The 19,675-nt window shown below is 38.8% G+C and overlaps 1 protein-coding gene across 1 annotated transcript in view; it reads left to right on the top strand.

The window, feature by feature from the left end:
* The window catches only part of mao (monoamine oxidase), a 35,683-nt gene that overhangs the window by 4,350 nt on the left and 11,658 nt on the right, over positions 1–19,675 (top strand). Inside the window, exons 2-3 of the mRNA XM_017470445.3 lie at positions 13,884–13,978; positions 14,255–14,392. Of these exons, the coding sequence (XP_017325934.1) occupies positions 13,884–13,978; positions 14,255–14,392 (233 nt within the window). The remainder of the gene's footprint in view (positions 1–13,883; positions 13,979–14,254; positions 14,393–19,675) is intronic.

Genomic DNA, 19,675 nt, shown 5'->3' with positions numbered 1-19,675 from the left:
TGTGTGTGTGTGTGTGTGTGTGTGTGTGTGTGTGTGTGTGAGAGAGAGAGAGAGAGTGTGTGTTTATATATATATATATATATATATATATATATATATATATATATATATATATATATATATATATGCATATGCAAACACACAGTGCCCTCCATTAATATAGATACCCTTGGTAAAGAAGGCTGTGGGGAGAAAAATTGTCTTTATTGTTTAAAAAAAAATCACAAATATACTCTGCTCTCATGGATATCAAACAATTGCACACTAAACAGTTTTATCAAAAAAAAAATTGTTTTTTAAAATCATTAACATTGTTAAATATAGGTGTATAAAACAGTTATTGGCACTGCTTTGGCACAAGTTGTTTGGAAGGGTTTCAAGAAAAAAGCCTCTACTCTCATCCAAAAAAAACTCGAGCAACTTCAGTTTGCCAGACACTACTGGAACTTCAGATGGGATCAGCTTCTATGGTCAGACGAAACCAAAATGGAGATTTTTGGCAATAAACACCAGAAGTGGTTTTGTGCACACAGAGTAGTAGCCATATGGAAAAGTACCTCATGCCCATATGTTGGTGACTCTCTAATGTTTTTGGGGTTGTTTTTCTGCCAGAGGACCTGAATGTTTTGTTAGGATTCATAGCTTCACGGACTCTATCAAATATCAACAGATATTAAATGAAAACCTGACTGCCTCTGCCAGGAAGCTTAAACTGGGCCGTGGTTGGATTTTCCAGCAAGACAATGATCCGAAACGTACATCAAAATCAACACAAAAATGGTTTACTGACCACAAAATCATGTCCTGCCATGGCCATCCCAGGCCCCTGACTTGAAACCCATAGAAAACCTGTGGGGTTAACATGAAGAGGAGAGTCCACCAGCATGGAAACCTTGAAAATTGAAGGATCTGGAGAGATTCTGTATGGCGGAATGGTCTTGGATCCCTTGCCATGTATTCCCCAACCTCATCAGGCATTATAAGAGAAGACTCTGAGCTGTTATCTTGCCAAAGGGAGGTAGAACAAAAAGGCTGCTTAAAAAGAAGGACAGAGATACACATCTAAAATTTTCAGAATCTTTCAGACAAATCATAACACTTTTGGAGCAAAAGATGAAACATAAATAGAACATTTTGGCAATTATTCAGCTCATGATGTCTGGAGAAAGAGGGGATGCATATATGATCCCAAGAACACCATACTCTCAGGGAAATACAGAGGTGGAAGTAACTGAATCTGGGGGATTGGCATTTAAAGTGCTTCTAATTATATTTTTTTCAAATATTGCCTTTCATGGAGTGTGTTCTAGAGCTGTTTGTGAATGTAAAAATTCTGCACAAAGTACATAGTTTTGTATCAAAAAGCCCCACCTCTGGTCTTCATCAGCTGCTCGCTGACAGTGGTAGACCAATCACAACATACTGGGACATCTGTCCAATCAGAGCAGATTATGCTCTCTGAAAGGAGGAGTTTAGAATGAATCCTTAAGAACGGATCATTGAATGAGTCGTTTTTGACACTCGGGGGAGGTAATTCTGCAGTTTAAATTATTAGCACATTAAAGTGCTTTTTGACCTTGGATGCATGTACATCTGTTGTATGAGACCTTTAAAACAAAATTAGGCACGTTTCAATTGGTATTGATCCATCCTTGAGAATCAAGTTTTCAGCAAATCCTGCTTTGTATTGATCCTCTTTCACAAAGCAGTCAGAGGTAAAATGACCCAAACAAACATGCGCACTTAGCTATTGTTTGGGGCATATTTCCTTCAAAAATAAAACCCCTCCACTGCGTCTTCAGTGGTTCTGATGCCGGGAGTATATAAAGACTCTTATGTTCATTCTTACAGTCAACAACAGAACACTTACACCGCTTATGAAGCTGAGACATTCTTCTTCTCACTATAGCTGCTCCAACACAGAGAACATGGCGGACTGTGTGCAGCTCACTCAGGGTCTGTCACCAGTCGTGGGAGGAGCCTGTTCCAATGTCACAATATTGTTGCATAGAAAACGTGACCGACTCATTTTGAGGCGCTGTTTATGTAAATTAAAAAGGAGTGGGTGGATTTTTACCAGTATAGGGTGGTTGTGTGCACACACTGCCGGCACACATGTATGTTCAAACTCCATGCAAAAGTGAATTTTGCACAATAGGTCCCCTTTAAATAACAAAACTAAAGAAGTCTGAATACTTATTCCCCCTCACTGTATTTGAGCTGGAGGCATGCAAGACATCACATACACGTTTTCATCATTTACGGTTTATGAAGAGGCACCTCTATAAACCCAGAGTGTAGCAACCTCCTTATAACCCTAAAGCACTCTGACCTAAGCCTTCTATTTACAATCAGTATTTGACACATTAATGTGATGAATACACATTGCCGAACCATACTGCTTATTGCAGTGTGTCTGTTTCAGGCTCATCTTTGTACCTGCACAAGCTTTTGTAATAAATACCATAATTGTACTTGCTAATGGGTATGACCTTTTGTCATGTCTCCATTTATGTTACAATACCAAAATCAAGCCTCTAAAAATTGAGCCATATGCAATACCAACTCACAGAAACTGAGCTGACTCTGTGAGAATAAAGCATGTGAGAATGAAGCATGATTGTTGGAATTCCACATTTAATCAATTGACCCTTGTGTGTCCTGTTATGTATCCTGTGCTTGCCAGGATAATGGTATTCTGCTTCTGGAGAGCTGCCAGGCAAGAAAAGAAGGGGGGGGGGGGGGGGGGGGGACAGCGCACAGAGACAGGCAAAGATGTGGAATGTGTGTTTGAGGGCTTCTTGGTCACTCTTGGTTACACAAGATTGAGAGTAATAAGTCTGCACAGCTCTCTGTTCCATCTACTGACTTCATTACTGGCAAAGTCCCTTTGGCACTGTGTAACATTGTATGATTATGCATGCATGGGTGTAATTTTGTTTTGAAGTGCTCGGGACAAGATTAATGAGGGGGCAGAAACATTTAATGTAGTTGCTGTGGTTTACAGCACTTGCATCTTTTTTCCCTCTGGGATCTATAAACCCAAATAAAAAAGTAAACCAAAAGAGAGCAAGCCCATAGGCTGATTAAACTAAATACCCACATGGTATAAAGCCTCACACTTTAAATTGACATATATGGCATAATATCATGATTATAGTTTTATATAAATAAAGTCATGATTCAAAGATTATATCACAGTGACTATGTTTACATGGACAGCCGTAATCAAATCATTGACCTTACTCTGAGTAAAATTTAAGTTGTTTACATGAGTCGTTTTTAGAATACTCCTTTCATGTTCCTGTTTTACATGATATAGAACATAGTTCGATTAACAGCACACTTCATTACATCCCCATGCCACGTCATCCAACGTTCCCTCCAGAATTTCACGTATCAACCTACAGTTCGTCTTTGTTTTGGTACCGTATACAGTTTTGGGTGTGTTTAAAGTTTTTACAAACACTTGAATTGCTGTTAATTATTTGTCATGCTGTACTTGCAAATAGATGACTGCTTGAAGCTGTGGGCTGCGTCCCAAACCGCGTACTTAACTGCTGTATAGTAGCTGAGATACATGTATTTCGCCTGCTATATGCTTGTGTTTCGCTTACTGTGTGGTAGGTGACTACATGGTTTGGGACACAGCCGTGTTCTCTTGTTTGCCGTAAAACGGTTGAGTACTGTCGTGTGTGTGTGTGTGTGTGTGTGTGTGTGTGTGTGTGTGTGTACGTGTCCTTTCGCAAAATGCGGTGAAAACTCCCACACAACGTTAATAATGTGATTAAGGTGTGTCTGTAATACATGTCGATAATGCAACTAAAACAGGAATACGCCACGTGTCTTAATTCAATTTGCGTTTACTTCGAGTATGACCTTAATCGGATTAAGGTCATTAGAAATTGCTGTTTACAGGGTAGTTTCTTAATCAGAGTATTGTCTTAATCGGGTTAAGGTTGGATTATTGTTGTCCATGTAAACGCACCGAGTGTGTGATTCAAACAATATTATAGGGGAGACATTTCTCTCCCGAATAACTAATAGCATGAATAACCTTAGAAAGTGTTTGGATCAGTTTCTGCCATGAGCTATTATTGTAAAGATTAAAAACCAAAAAAAAATTCCATATGTGGTGGGTACATATCAGACAATTGAATATTTACAGTCCCCAACACACTCAGTATAAGTTATGCCCATGTATTATGCAATATGTGAAGATGTGCAATATAACAGAGATGGATGGTTCTATGTTTCTCTCCGCGTGTGAGTGTGCGCGCTCATGCCGAGATGTTCCACTAAAATAAGTAGTGATGTATGATGCCATATTTTCAGTAAATGCCATAGTGGTCATAGCGGTTTCAATTACTTTCTCCTTTTTCACTTGTGTGCATGTCTGACTATGTAAACATGATCTAGTGCTATACACTTAGCAGCTTCTGACTACAAACAACCACAGTCCTGTGCTTTATAGCTGGGGGTAGATTCCTCACATTCTTTTCTACCTCAATGAGTGTTTTCTTCTATATTACAAGCACTTTTCTTAGACCGCTATGGGCCCCCAGCTATGTGCTAGCTACATGTTCACTGCTTAGGAATTAATCATATCAAGGACCCTGTGTCTGACTTGGACAGCCCCTAACAGTGACAACCTCAACAAGAAGCACGAAAATAACAGTAAGATTTACTCTTTGAGTAAATCGCTGTTTTGCCATAATAAATGGCTCAACTGATCCAGGAGTTGAGACCATGAAAATCCTTTTACTTCTCAACAGAGCCATCCTTATAGCTCAGTGGCTCAAGTGGCTCAATATTGTCCAGTCATGGAGTCAGACTTGATCCAGCTCCTCCTAACTGGGCAGAGTTGAACCAAAAGTGTTGGGGGAGGAGACCGCTCAGTGTGTTTTTGGTAAGTGTGTTATTCTATGGAGTAGAGTGACTTGTGAGTTGGGGTTATAGCAGTAGTTGGACCAGGTACAGCTCTAACTCCACCCTCTAGACTTTGGATTTACCTCTAGTGGATCCTGCATGGATGCCCAATGCCTAGTCTTCATCCTTGTCCCTGATCAGAGGAGTGTGAGGATGCTACAGTATATTCTTGTGTCTGCGAGGTTCTCCCAGGCTGATGATCACCTATAGTTTATCTGTTATGGGTCCCCCAATGCACTATCGTTCAAGGGGTTAGGGTCAAAAAAAGAACAGCATTTTTGTCCAGATCCAGACCGGAGAGAGGTGATCAGGTTCATGAAGATGTAGTTTAATCCATGCAGCCACAGCACCGGTTCATGTTTGTGGAACAGCATGGCTGTTCCATTGTCCTGGAGAATAGGTTTTACTTCTAAGGGCAGGCACTTCTGTTTCAAAGTCTGTTGCCCAATGGTGTTACTTGGACCAGAGAGGAGTCATCTTATCCTCAGATAAAAATGTGTCTTACGATAATAAATGAACAAGGAACTCTCTAATCTAAGCACTGCTTATTGGACGTCATCACCCTTGGCTTATAGACCAACTTCTGCATAAAACTTGAATTAATTTCCATATCTTCCTTAAGCATACTTTTATCATATATTAAGGGCTCATGGGTGGATGATGATGATGATGATGGTGATAAAAATAATAATAATAAAAATGATAACAATTCCTTAGATTTATATAGCGCTGTTCTAGGCACTCAACGCACTTTACATTGTATTGGGGGGGGGAAATCTCCTCAGCTACCAGAACTTTCAGTTCTTATTTTCTGATACAGGTCACATATTTAGTCACGTTGTATGTGGCTTGAGGAGAGTCTGTGAAATTTTTCACACAGAATGATGCAATGACTTGAATATAATATTAACTAGCATGAAGGAGATTCAGACATGGCCTTTGTTCCAAACTTCAGATATTGCGTAAGTCCACTAAAAATGCTTTATACACAACAGACATTTGGAGCCACAGTGAGGTCTCCTGGATTTTGTGTTCTTTCACTGTAGTCAGTAACATTAGCAACACGATTTTTAAAAAGCTGAACAAACATTAAACACAAAGGTGGGCTCAGACAGTGTAGTCAAGTGTATGATGAGGTTCCTAATCAATATTTACTTTTCCACATGAATGTAATCAGAATGGCCCAACACCAAAATATGTTTGCGGTGCAAAGGACACAGCTGTGGATTTCTCAGTGAGCACAACACCAAATGTTGATTTATATTGTTTAGTTTTTGTCTGTAAACAGTGAGGAATCAACTGGGATTCATTATTTAACATCTAAGCATTTCTAAGTGGCAGTGGAACATTCAAATGGCAGTCTTCTCTTCAATTTATGTGACAAAAGCCAAGACATACAATACAATAACAGGGGCATGGGAAACAAGGGACTGTTGAATATAGAGTCCCCTCTGAACGTACTGGAACAGCAAGGCCAATTCATTGGTTATACTGAAGACATTTGGTTTTGAGATAAATGAGATGATGGATCAGAATTTCAGCGTTTATTTCCTGATATTTACATGTAGATGTGTTGAACAACTTGGAACATGGTACCTTTTTGTTTGAACCCACCCATTTTTCAAGTGATCAAAAATATTGGATCACATGACTATTGTGTAAACTACACATGAAGACCAGAGGGCTGTCTATGGGAGAAAAGCAAGCCTTGTTGAAGTTGAGAAAAGAGGGAAAAACAGATTCATTGCACAGGCATTGTGTATAGCCAATACAACAACTTGAAATCTCCTGAAAAAGAAAGAAATCACTGTTTTACTAACAACCAGACATCGAACAGGTCAGCCAAGAAAAACAGCAAGAAAGCCCAAAAATGAGTCATTACCAGCAACTTCCACAGGGCAGCTATGAAGGTATCACAATCCACCCTTCAAAGAAGACATTGAGAGCAGAAATATAGAGGGCATGCCACAAGATGCAAACTACTCATCAGCAGTAAGATTCAGAAAGCCAGAATGGGATTGTCAAAGAGATGCATGTTGCCACCCAAGATTAACCTCTACCAAAGTGATGGAAAGGCCAAAGTGTGTAGGAAGAACGTATCTGCTCATGAACCAAAACATCCAAGCTCATCTGTGAAACATGGTGGAGGTAGTGTCATGGCTTGGGCTTGCATGGTTGCTTTTGAAACAGGCTCACTATTCTTTATTGATGTACAGTAACTCATAATGTTAGCAGCAGAATTAATTCAGAACTCTACAGACACATTCTCTAACAGTTTAAAGAGAAATTAATCAAATCTTATTTGGAGGTACTTCATTATGCAGCAAGACAATGATGCAAACACACTGCCAACACAACAAAGAACTTGGTCGGGGAGGGGGGGGGAGTGGAAGGTTTTAGACTGGCCAAGTCAATCACCAGACCTTAACCCAATTGACCATGCATTTTACCTTCTGAAGAGGAGACTGAAGGGAGAATCCACCCAAAATAATTTAACAACTTCAAGAAGCTGTGGTACAAACCTGGAAAAGCATCACAAAGAAGAATGCAACCAAATATTAAGTGATATTTGCTTTAATGTACTTATCTGTTCTGTACTTTTGCTTGCCTAAAAATTGGGTGGTCTGCCACTAAAGGTGCCATGTTCTAAATTGTTTAACACCTCTATTGTCTCATCTTTGTCTTCAGTGTATAGCAAAAACAAATGAATTGGCCTTGCTGTCCTACTACTTTTCAGCGGAGATTGTATACTTAAATGTTTTCTTCTGGATGTCTTAATGCGCTATGCTCTATGCTATTGCCTTCTGAGCATGTATTTAACAGGAGTAGAGAAGAGCCTGAATCCAGCTTGACTGGCCTCATTATGCAACTTCAGATAATGCTGTACTGTCCTCTGACAGGGCAACAACTGTCCCTGTGTTTGGTAGCCCTCCTCTTTCTCTGATCTGCTTCTGGGTCATTGCCTTTTCAGATGCACAATATGTTGGAGTTTGGCAGCAATACTGAAGTGCAATATTTTTCACGAGACTGGAAATAAGGTGCACCACTTCATAAACTCTTCATAAATCTCCATTGTTTATTGTTTGTTAGTATTCACATTCAGGGGGAAAGCCTTGTGTATTCCTTGCAATAATTGGGTTTTTGACTGGATTTTTTTCGAGAGATCTTTGAGGAAGTTATTGACTGTTTGTATTAGCTAGCAGCACCCAGTACACCCTTTTTCTAGGTATTTCCTTGTGTTAAGTTACTTTAGTCGTGAATGGTGTACTATTATATACATTACATAAGACGATAGTTTAAAGAAATATTCGTAGTATTGAGGGTGGGTTAGCCAAAGGTAACCTGCTATAGCATTTAAATAGTAGAAGATCTAGATACCAAAAGGTGGTCCCTGTCACATCCAGTCTGTTTTTCTGGCAGCCGGTTCTGATAATAGGATTTCTCAATTAAGGCAGAAGCTAGCACATAAAGTAGATTGTGTTTGGACTTTAATATTAGATTTCATCTGAGAGATCAATTTAAGTAATTAAGTTTGAATTGGACTTTAAATACCAAGAAGCATTCATTTGCAATTGACCTTTTTTTTCCACTAAGAGATGGTTGTGGTCGTTAATGTCTATGGTGGTTAATGTCTGAATCTGAGCTCAAAACAGTGAGCATCTTTTTATTTATTTTTTTAATGGTGTGAGAGAAGTGAACTGCTGTTGGAAAGGATTTCCTCATCAGTGACGACTTGTAAAATAAGCATGATGCAAAACAGATTACTGTAACATTCAGAGACATTGATATCTTGGAGTTGCCTGTGTCACCTTTTGTTCTTGATGAATAGTGAGAGGCAGTCAGACCATTCTCGCGTTTACCCTCACCAAGCGACCGCATCCTTATATTTGCAGTTGCCATGGAAACTATGGATGGTTCCTCTGCACTCTTGTTTTACAGCAAATGGCCTGCTTTATTGACACTAAAAAGAATAAATCCAGATGCTTGTTTAAGCTTAGTACAAGAGCATGTTTGGTTCTTGCTGATTTAAGATTGAAGGATTTATTTTTTTTACATTTGCAAATTTTCATGTACCAGTGAAGCAGCAAAAATAATAATACATTTGGCCCACGGGTCCCAACTTATTTATATTGGCGTACTTGGCTCAAGTTGATTGGAAATCCTAGCCTTTTTCATTTGTACATTTTCAGACAGGTTATTTTGTTTAGAGTCTTGTGATTTGACCGTTGTGAGACCATGCCTGATTCACTAAACCCACTGTAACTGACTTTATGATGTTTGATAGAGTTTCTGATAAATGATTTACTGTGTTATAGGCTGCTGTTCCTCTAGTCAGTTGCGTATTTTAGCTTACTGTGTGTTTGTCACCTTTTCTTGCTTCTTTCTCGTGTGTACGCATGTGACATGGATCAAGGATGGGTTATTTGCTTGATTTAAGAGCCACAAGCGTTCTGATCCATCCAATTATTGAATAAAAGTCACCACAGTTAGGTCAGTGTCTGCCTCAGGTGTAGCTGGGTGAGCATTAAGTCTTGAACTGAGAACAGGAGGGAGGGACTAAGGGAGAGACAGAATGAGAGAGCGAGAGGGAGAGTGTGTATGGGAGAGAGACATATCTGGACAAATCTGAAATGGCATATGATGCGTGCCAATTTGAGTCCAATTCAGCACTATTGAATAATTAGGAATTACTATTGGAAGTGGAACGTGCCAAAAGCAAGCAAGCCCTGTGCTACCCATCACAACCACACAGTGCGGATCTTTTCGATCCACCCAATTTTGGCTGTCCAGTGAATAGCACATGTAAATTGATCTGCACCATCCAGTCGGTCACGCAGGTAAAAATGTGTTATGCATTGTTCAGTTGTGCTGGGTAGTGCAATTTCATCATGCTTGTGGGTTGTTCTGCTTCCAATAAATGACTATTTCTGGGGTCAATATTGCTATTTTATAACACAAAAATGTCGTATTTATTTTCTTCTGTTCTTTTGTGCACTGTAACTCTAAGTAAATTATTTTTTTAAAGTATAGATTTCCAGATTTATCACACTGCCAATGTTCTAAATGACTTAGACATAAATAAATAAATAAAACAAAAATCAACTTGGTCAACTGGGTTTCAAAGTGATGTTAAAGCTCCACTACTGCTCCAGCAGATGAAAGGAACAGGGCTACATCACATTAGTTGGATTGGGGAGCAAGCATTGCAATTGCAACTATGCTAAAAGCAATATATATCCTGGTAAAAGTCCAACTGCAAGACCCAGTGGTATGATGAAAGGTCCTGGTGCATTTGCACACATGTGGGCTTCCCCTGATTGATGGGAGAACAGGGCAAAGCAAAGAACATTTTTTTTCCCCTGCTCAAAACAAAGACTTGAATTGAATCGTTTGATTGCATGCTTGAGTGGGTAAACATACATACATACATGCATGCATAAATAAATAAAGCAAAACTTGCATTATGTCTGGCCATTTGTTGTTGTTGACCATTTCTGTTAGACTATTACAAATTAATATTTGTACTTGTGTGTATAGATGGTGTAACACTATCTGTTACTGTGGGCGTGATATTGAACTGTGGTTTATTGAATTAAATCCAGAGGGAGACCAAGCTGAAAGGATAAGACTATTTTATGGTAGCCATTCAAGGCACCTGACTAAATTGTCAGTCGTAAAAACTTTCATGAATCAAGTTCCAACAGAGATCTTGATTCCAAATACGGTTATGTTTAAGGCTGTATGGTCCCCCTCGCTAACTGGGTGAGTGTACTCAGAGCAGCAACATATTTTATGAGCACTGTCCTGCCTCACTTATCATATGCTTGTCATAAATCCACACTAATGGGTGTGGTGTTCTGTGGAGATATGATAAAGTAGTCTTTTTTTTTCTTTTTTTTAAAAATAAATATTCCACAATCCATTGAGATGTTTATATCACACTATAACAGCATAATTTACTGACATTGTGTCCCTGGTGTTAAATATATACTGTAGATGTCAAGAGTGTTGAGAAAGGGGCCTGGTTTGTCTGTAGGCCTACAATTTGTGTGCTTTAGCCTCTTCCATTTAAACATTTAAACTGCTGTATGTGTGGTGTTTTTTTTCTTCTCCTAGATCGTGGTTTGACTGACTGCTTACGTGCTCTGCTGCATGCCTCACTGGTTCTGTATCTCCCCCCAACCTGTTATATGTGGTCTTGTCTGCAGAGGACATTAACCATAAAAGAGTCTGAGAATCTTTTTATATGTCTGACTTTGTTGCATTTTAAAATTTGCTATATATACAAATAATATGTCAGCTATTATTTAAGACAGACTGCTGTCTGACAAACTGGTTGTGCCTGGTCTTGGTTTTTCTTTGCATGCAAAATACTCGGTTTTACTCGTTTCAGATGTTAGAAACTTAATTATAAGGTCTAATAAGTTGAGAGCTGAAACTTCATTGGTATTAAGGAGAATTTTCATGACCGCATGTACAGTCTCTCAATCACCAAGCCCCTCTAAATATAGATATGTGCGTTAGTGTTCTTTGGTTTGGGTATAGCTTTCCTAAGACCAAATGCAGTTTCTCACAGAAGTAGAGATTTCACTTCCCCTGTAATAAAAAGGAAGGCTGTGTCTGTGTAGAGGAATCATCGCACCAACCTAACTCCTACAATGTTATTCCAGGATGTCTATAGTGATTATGATGGATTCACATGGGATGAGGATATAACATGTATCGGGACTGCAACAAGATTAGTATTTATTCACGCATGTATATCACACAGATGGGAGTGTCTTCACGTTGTACACATGGTTTTCACATGTACATGCGGGATTTTAAGTCAACATAGGGCTGCACGATTATGGCCAAAATGATAATCCCGATTATTTTGATCAATATTGAGATCTCGATTATTTATCACGATTCTTCATTGATTTTAGGGACAACATATTTTTATTGCACTTTCACATTTAAATAAACAGACCGCTGCTTTCACCTCCATGTTGTGCTACATTCCTGCTAATGTACAAATCTTTGCATCAAATTAGACTGGTCCTTAAAGTGCATCATCTCATAGAAGCAAAATAAAAATAATAAATAAAATTGTGCCCAAAATATAGGATAAGTAAAAATGCCATCAACCAAATGAAAATATGCATCAAATATAACAATATGCAACTAAATGATGACAATTCAGGCGTATGCAGAAAAGGCAGAAACGGCAATAACACTGTTTATAGGAGGAGAGGCGCAAGACAATTTCTTTTACGAGATTTAGGACCACAGTTTAAGTTTAGTGGGGTTTTTTTTTTTGTTGTTTTTGTTTTTTTTTAAGAGATGGTAGCGTTAATGTGCCACAATATAACAAACAAGTAGGCATGAGAAAACTTGAGCTTGTCAGTTATGCCAGAATTTAGGAACATAGTGCGTGATCAATAAAAGATGGCGGTTGTGAGATTGGGAAGTTGAGAGAAGCAGATGATGTTTAGTGTTACTCGTCATCATAATGGCTTCTCTGCAGTATTTCCACACTTGTTCGGTTGACTGAGGTGATGAAAAGCAGTGTGAAAGTAACTGTAGATGCATTTTGGACTTTCTGTAGTTTTTATTCCGATTGTATTATACAACTCCGAACAGGTCACTCGCACCGATGCGAATAAATATTTATTCACAGTCGCAAAAAGTACTCTTCAGTCACAAATGCGAATGAAATGGTCGCACTGTGGAGCACTGAGTTTATCCGCAAAGTTTTTTTCCTGTTTGGCGTGATGTTTAATGTCCCTGACAACCTCTGTAGTGCCATGTAGCATCGTGCTAGTGTCATGATTTATCCTAAAATTAATACAGTGTGAATGTGTTCCTTTTTAACATCAAGAAACTAGTCTTGTTGCACATACTGACACATATATTATAGGTGCAACAACTAATCGATAAAAATCGATAATAATTAATTATGAAAATCGTTGTCAACGAATCTCATTATCGATTAGTTGGTCTGCACATGGCACGGGGGAGATTTACTCATTACGTTACTTCTGTTCTGAAAACACACTTCGGAGAGTAAATACTACAGTTGTGTCCCAAATGAAGTAATATACACTTACACTATGCACTCTACACTACCGTCTAGTGTGTGGATTTTAGAAAGGTAAGATCATCTCAAATATTACACTAGCAGGTTTTTTTTACTAGCCAGAAGTATAAGCCACGACGGCGCATGACGTCATACGCACGCTAGCATTAGCAAACACCCAGAGTCACCGATAATTACTTTCTGTTTTCTTTTATTCCCAAGGTGACCTCAGTCACCATCAGACAGAGGCAAAATCGTCACGTGACTGAGGAAGAAAGTGTGTAACCTCCAAGTCCTCTAAGGCATTCTGCATTTTAAACACCGTGGAAATTAAACTGATGCGTGAGGACAAACTTATGTTTATATCCAAAATGCTCCACTGTGTGTAAGGGGCAGGGGAAACTGGTGCAAGCTGCTTAAAAGGTTTAATTTAAGTTTATTGTCATATGCTGTATTTGCGAGCTTGCAGTGTAAATTCTGTCGTTTATTATAAAGGCAGTGGTGTGTTAGTAACGAAGCTGTGTTGCTGATCACGCGCAGTGTAGACGCGCTGATACAGAGTGGGAGCGTGAGTAAGATCTGTAATGTCTCATTAAAACACGATGATTAAAAATAAACACAAGTAAAATAATATGTTTAAAGGCAGCGAGTAACAAGAAACCACAAGGTGCAGTGAAATAGAATTCTCTATATATATATATATAGAATATCTCGAATAGAATTTATATATATATATATATATATCACACTGGATTGCAGTAAAATAACTCAATAATTAATGCTGTGATAAAACACTGTGTTTTGTTATAATTTGAAAGAAACCAATGATAATTCTGAAAGCTCCATTTACTTGTTTTAATGTAACTCTGATTCCTGCGTTTTGTCTCTACAGGTTTAAGTGCAGCTAAGCTGTTGGTTGAGTGTGGTTTAAACCCTGTGGTGTTGGAAGCCAGAGACCGTGTTGGTGGAAGAACTTTCACTGTTCAGGTACGAGGAGCATAGAAATGTGTGGTTTATTTCATCTCTATGACACTCAGAAATCCCAACTAGATCCTGTGACTTGTTTAGCAAACTTCACTGTAGGCATGTAAACTCCCTATGTTTATTCTGATGCGTCTGTAGCGATTTATAGTACAGGCTGTTTGGGGATTGTACCAGCGGATTTATAAATTAGCTCCATGTTCTTCCATGTTCTACTTTGTATCATTTGTATTAAACCATTTGAATAGTGGTACCGAGTTATGAATTTGACATGTGCCTCAGAATAAACATGCCAAATGGGTGGATTTGGGTGGAGCATACATCGGGCCCACTCAAAATCGGATTCTGCGTCTGGCCAAGGAGTACGGGGTTCAGACTTACAAAGTCAACGAAGAAGAATCCCTAATTCACTATGTGAAGGTAAGAAAGAAAGCATGCCTCCTACCGTTGCAGCATAAACACACTCAAAGCTTATCATTGCTGTGTGAACATTCCTAAGAGAAATAAACAATGAGCTGGGCTTTAAAGCATTGACTATTTTCAAAAGATAAAATACCCTCTTCATCCTGCATGCTTATATTTGTGTGCACAGAATGTTATAGCTGGGCTTGAGCTCTCTCTGTCACACAAAGCCATTGGCTCAGAGGCTTGTTTAGCATTATGGTGTGACAGAGCCGGGAGATGCTAATCAGTGCCTGAAGGAAGTGTGTAATATGGTTTCTCCTGTTCAGATTGGACATGGAGGAAGGAAGGGAAAACAGCATCCACCCCACCCCTCTTGCCTCTTATATCCAATTTGAGCAGACGCATCTCTGCCCTTAGCACACACATTCTGCTTGCTCTTATTAGATTTCCCTGTAGATTCAGCTCCTCTATGGCTCTGGCCAGAATATGGAGAGCTGTAAATCATAGACATCTGAAAAAAGGGTTCATGTGGTGCCCTCACCGATTAATTTAATTTGTACATTAATAACGTACACATGTGGTACAAATACACTCGGAGGCTTTGTACAATGCACATGCATGTAGAGAGTGTGTACACCGAGTGAAAGGTCAGAGAAAATTCAGTGGAGCATGTCTGAGGAGGCTGGTGGAAAACCCTGGAGGCATACACACTCTGCACAAATATGGAGTCATTCATACACGTAAATCAGCATGCTGCTGTCAGTCATGTACAGTAAAGCAAATTTCAGCATTGGATCAGAGTTTCTCACATTTCATGCTCATGCTGTGCTTAAACAGCATGCATCAGGGTATTGCCTGAATTGTTCTACTTATCAGAAAGTTATTAAAACCACACACAAAGATTTGTTCCTTAGTACAGTGCTGATAAAACTAGCAGTGCAACTGCAGCTCTCTGTGTAGTGGAGTGATAGCACGTGATATTGAGGTTTTATGTATTGCTGATTAATGCAGCTTGACAGAAGCATTGCGTGATGTCACGTCAGCTGCTCTGTGTTTTGTCTGTTGATTCCCAGAGGCAGAATTACTTTCACAAAACAAAGCGACAGGCAGGGGCAAATCATGTGCGGTCAGAGAATGTTTTTATATTATATATTATATATTGTATTATATTATATTATATTAAATATATTTTTACTGATTTAGGCTTAGCTGCATGTTTGGCGAGATGTTTTGTTTGAAAAATGGTCGAGGTAGGTTTGGTTGTTCATTCTGGCAAAAGCCATGCATTATTCCTTCTACATACCACAAAAAATGTTTGCTTTCTATTCTACCAGAGCTCAAAGAGTAGTGTTTCTGTTGACATGACCTATTTCAGAGGAGCAGCACAGCAGCCTGTACAGCCACTACCACATGTATACAATTAGCTGCTTGTTTTTTTTTTTGTGCCTGAATGTTTTTTGTCTTTTACAGTGGCCATCTGAACCTTATTTATGACCCATGCTTCTCTACATCTGATTGCACTTGATTGAGTGCGTGCGTATGTACATTCTTCCTCTCTGTGCCACACTGAGGCACTCATCCTGCGCCCTCATCTTGGCTTCAGCTCCCCTAAAAAGGCGACTGCGATCAGTTTTGGAAAACCTGGTTCCCTATATTTCCCCCTCCCTCCCCTCTCTATCTCGTTGCTTGTCCCTGGGTTTAGTAAAAGGGGTATTGTCTTCATTCACTTCACCCAATGCAAACATTGAGTATTTACACAGTTTGTCAATTGAGTTCTGTTGATACAACCTCTAATTAGAGAGCCTTTTGTGCATGACCTGAAGAATTGTTTATTGTGTGTGTGAGAGAGAGAGAGAGCGTGAGAGAGAGAGAGAGAGAGAGAGAGAGAGAGAGAGCGAGAGAGAGTGCAAGAGCCTGCCAGGAGGAATTTTAGCAACAAGAGCAGGGCAGGACATTGCACTTTGGTGATACACAGAACAGACATTCCAGACTGGACATGGTTCCAAAGTTGCCAAATAAACAGGGAAGTAAAACTAGGGATTGAATCTGAAAGTTTTTTGGGGAAAGGGTACATTCTTTATTTCTGGAAACGTTGTTTAATATACCGTATGAACTGTGGCCTAAATGATATTTACTTAATATTAACCTACACATTGTTTAATTAAATTTTATATATATATATATATATATATATATATATATATATATATATATATATATATATAAATACATCACACACTCAATACAAACAGAAGTTAACACGACAGGCACAGTACAAAAGAAAAATGAAATATGATGCACCACAAGATGGATATGTTGGGAGACAAAGCAAACAGGCATGGGTCTTAAAGTTCTCCCAAATATTTACACTGTCCTCCACTAATATTGGTACCTTTTGGTAAGGCTGTGAAAAATTCTTTATTGTTTAACCGTTTGATATTTTGTTTAAAAAAATCAAACAATTGCAAACACAACACAGTTTTATGAAGGGAAAAAAAAACTGTTAAATATGTGTGCCACAATTATTGGCACTCCTGTGAAGTCATATGAGAAAATATATTTGAAGTGTATTCCGATTGATTATTTAACATTTTTTAGTACACCTGGGCAATTAGGAACAGGAGGTTGTTCAACTATGACCTCCTGTTTCACATGGGTATGAATGAGGTAACACATAGGCCAAATTCCCTTAGTCATTTATAACAATGGGCAAGACCAAGGAATATAGCTGTGATGTGCACCAAAAGGTTGTTGAGCTTCACAAAATAGGAAGTGGCTATAAGAAAATAGCACAAGCATTGAAAATGCTCATTTCCACCATCAGGGCAATAATTAAGAAGTTCCAGTCAACTGGATATGTTATGAATCAACCTGGAAGAGGAGGTGTGTCTATATCGTCTCAACGCATAGTGAGTCAATATAGACACACTGTGAAGAGGATGGTTTGAGTGGCCAAAAAATCTCCAAGGATCCCAGCTGGAGAATTGCAGTATTTAGTTGCATCTTGGGGTCAGAAAGTCTCCAAAACTACAATCTGAAGTCACCTCCATCACCACAAGTTGTTTGGAAGAGTTTCAAGAGAAAAGCCTCTACTCTCATCCAAAAACAAACTTAAGCATCTTCAGTTAGCCAGACACTACTGGAATTTCAAATGGGATCGGGTTCTATGGTCAGATGACACCAAAATAGAGCTTTTTGGCAATAAACACCAGAGTTGGTTTTGGGGCATACAGAGAGGTAGCCATATGGAAAAGTATCTCATGGTACCTCACCATGTGGTGGTGGCGGCTCTGTACTGTTTTGGGTCTGTTTTTCTGCCAGAAGACCTGGACATTTTGTTTGGATGCATGGCATTGTGGATTAAACTGGGACGTGGTTGGATTTTCCAGCACGACAATGATCCAAAACATACATCAAAATCAACACAAAAAATGGTTTACTGACCACAAAATCATGTCCTGTCATGGCCATCCCAGTCCCCTGAGTTGAAACCCATAGAAAACCTGTGGGGTGAACTGAAGAGGAGAGTCCATCAGCATGGACCTCGAAATTTGAAGGATCTGGAGAGATTCTGTATGGAGGAATGGTTTCAGATCCCTTGCCATGTATTCCCCAACCTCATCAGGCATTATAGGAGAAGACTCAGAGCTGTTTTCTTGCCAAAGGGAGGTACAAAGTATTGACTAAAAGGGTGCCAATAATTGTTGCACATGTATATTTAACAATTTTTTATTTTTATTTTTTGAATAACCTGTGTTGTGTTTGCAATTGTTTGATATCCATGAGAGCAGGGTATTTTTGTGAATTTTTTTTAATCAAAAGGTTAAACAATAAAGATAATTGTTCACAGCTTTCTTTGCTCATATTTACCAAGTATTCGTGGAAAGCACTGTATGTGTGCATGATTTCCATTCAGTTTTGCTAATGTTTTTCACATTCAAACCTTTCCAACATCTAAGTATCTAGTTACTGCTGTAACTGTACCTGCAGTAACAAGGAAGAAGTCATTGAGTCAATCTGAGGAATCTCAGTTTTGTTGGAAGATGCATTTGACCATCATCTAGTACATCTTTTTATTCTGTTAGTGTTTTATTGCAAAAAATATATTTAATTATTATGCTCATCTCATTAGACATTTTTGCTAAACTTGCAGCCATTCCCAAATTGTCCCTCTTGAGAAATAACCTGTAACATCCATGAAAATGTGAGCGATTTGGTATTAAAAATATTAAGTATCAAAAATACTTTTTTAGTTGTTCTTCATTTAGTGAAATTATTTACTGTATTACTCTATTTCTGTTTTTCAGTACATCATTTAAATGTTTATAATTGGTTCTCTGGTCCACCATCCTCTAGACCATGTTTTGAATGACCCTGTGACACCTTTTTGAAAATCTGAAAACTTAACTGTTACTATGACTATGTATGAATGTTCTGACATCTGTAACTTGACTGGTGGAAAAAAAAAAAAACTGGGTATTGTCTGGTATACTGAAATATTCTCAACAAGAAACTGTGCCATGAAGTCACGAATCATCTTCAAACAATGAACACCCCCAGCCACATTAGGCTATTAAGCCATTATACTGTATACAAGCTCAGTAGCAGTTACCTTTATTTCTATTTTGGAAATGTCATCATGAAAGCATAGCTATCTGCATCATTGTTGAAGTATGGCTTTATTACTTTATTACACAAAATACTACAATGTGTTGAAAGCTTTGTTTTTTTTTTATTGTGGCAGTTACTCAGCAATCAAACCCCTGGCTCTTAGCCACACAGTGAGCTGAACATTTTGTAATAAGGGTGAGCAATCTGAGCAAAGTGTTCAGGCTAATCAGCTTTCCTATAGCCCTAATCCTAGTTTGTCCCATCAACCTCGTACCAAACCGTCCACTTGAGCAAGTATATCCCAGCATATCAGGGATTAATATTGCTGAAGATTAAAGGTTGTAAAGGGAAGGCTTCAGAGCCAGTGTGTAGACACAGGAAGCAGACAGGCTCGGCTCATACTGTGCCTACGAGAAAACACGGTGCGCACGGCGTCTCTCATCTGTGCATTTGCCTCACTTCTGTCACCATGGGAACAGACCTGTTGCTGGATGGTGAGCGAGCTACCGTGCTCTAATGCAATTCTCTGAGGCGTGCATATATACACACACACACACACACACACACACACACACACACACACACACACACAAACAAAGAGAGAGCCCTATTATTATACAGATAAATGTAAAAAAAAAAATAAATAAATCTGCTTGCTGCTTTCTATCGCTATATCTCTTGTAAGAT

Source organism: Ictalurus punctatus, chromosome 6, assembly GCF_001660625.3.
Source record: "Ictalurus punctatus breed USDA103 chromosome 6, Coco_2.0, whole genome shotgun sequence".
NCBI classification, from domain to species: Eukaryota; Metazoa; Chordata; class Actinopteri; order Siluriformes; family Ictaluridae; genus Ictalurus; species Ictalurus punctatus.
This window is presented reverse-complemented; position numbering and strand designations above follow the sequence as displayed.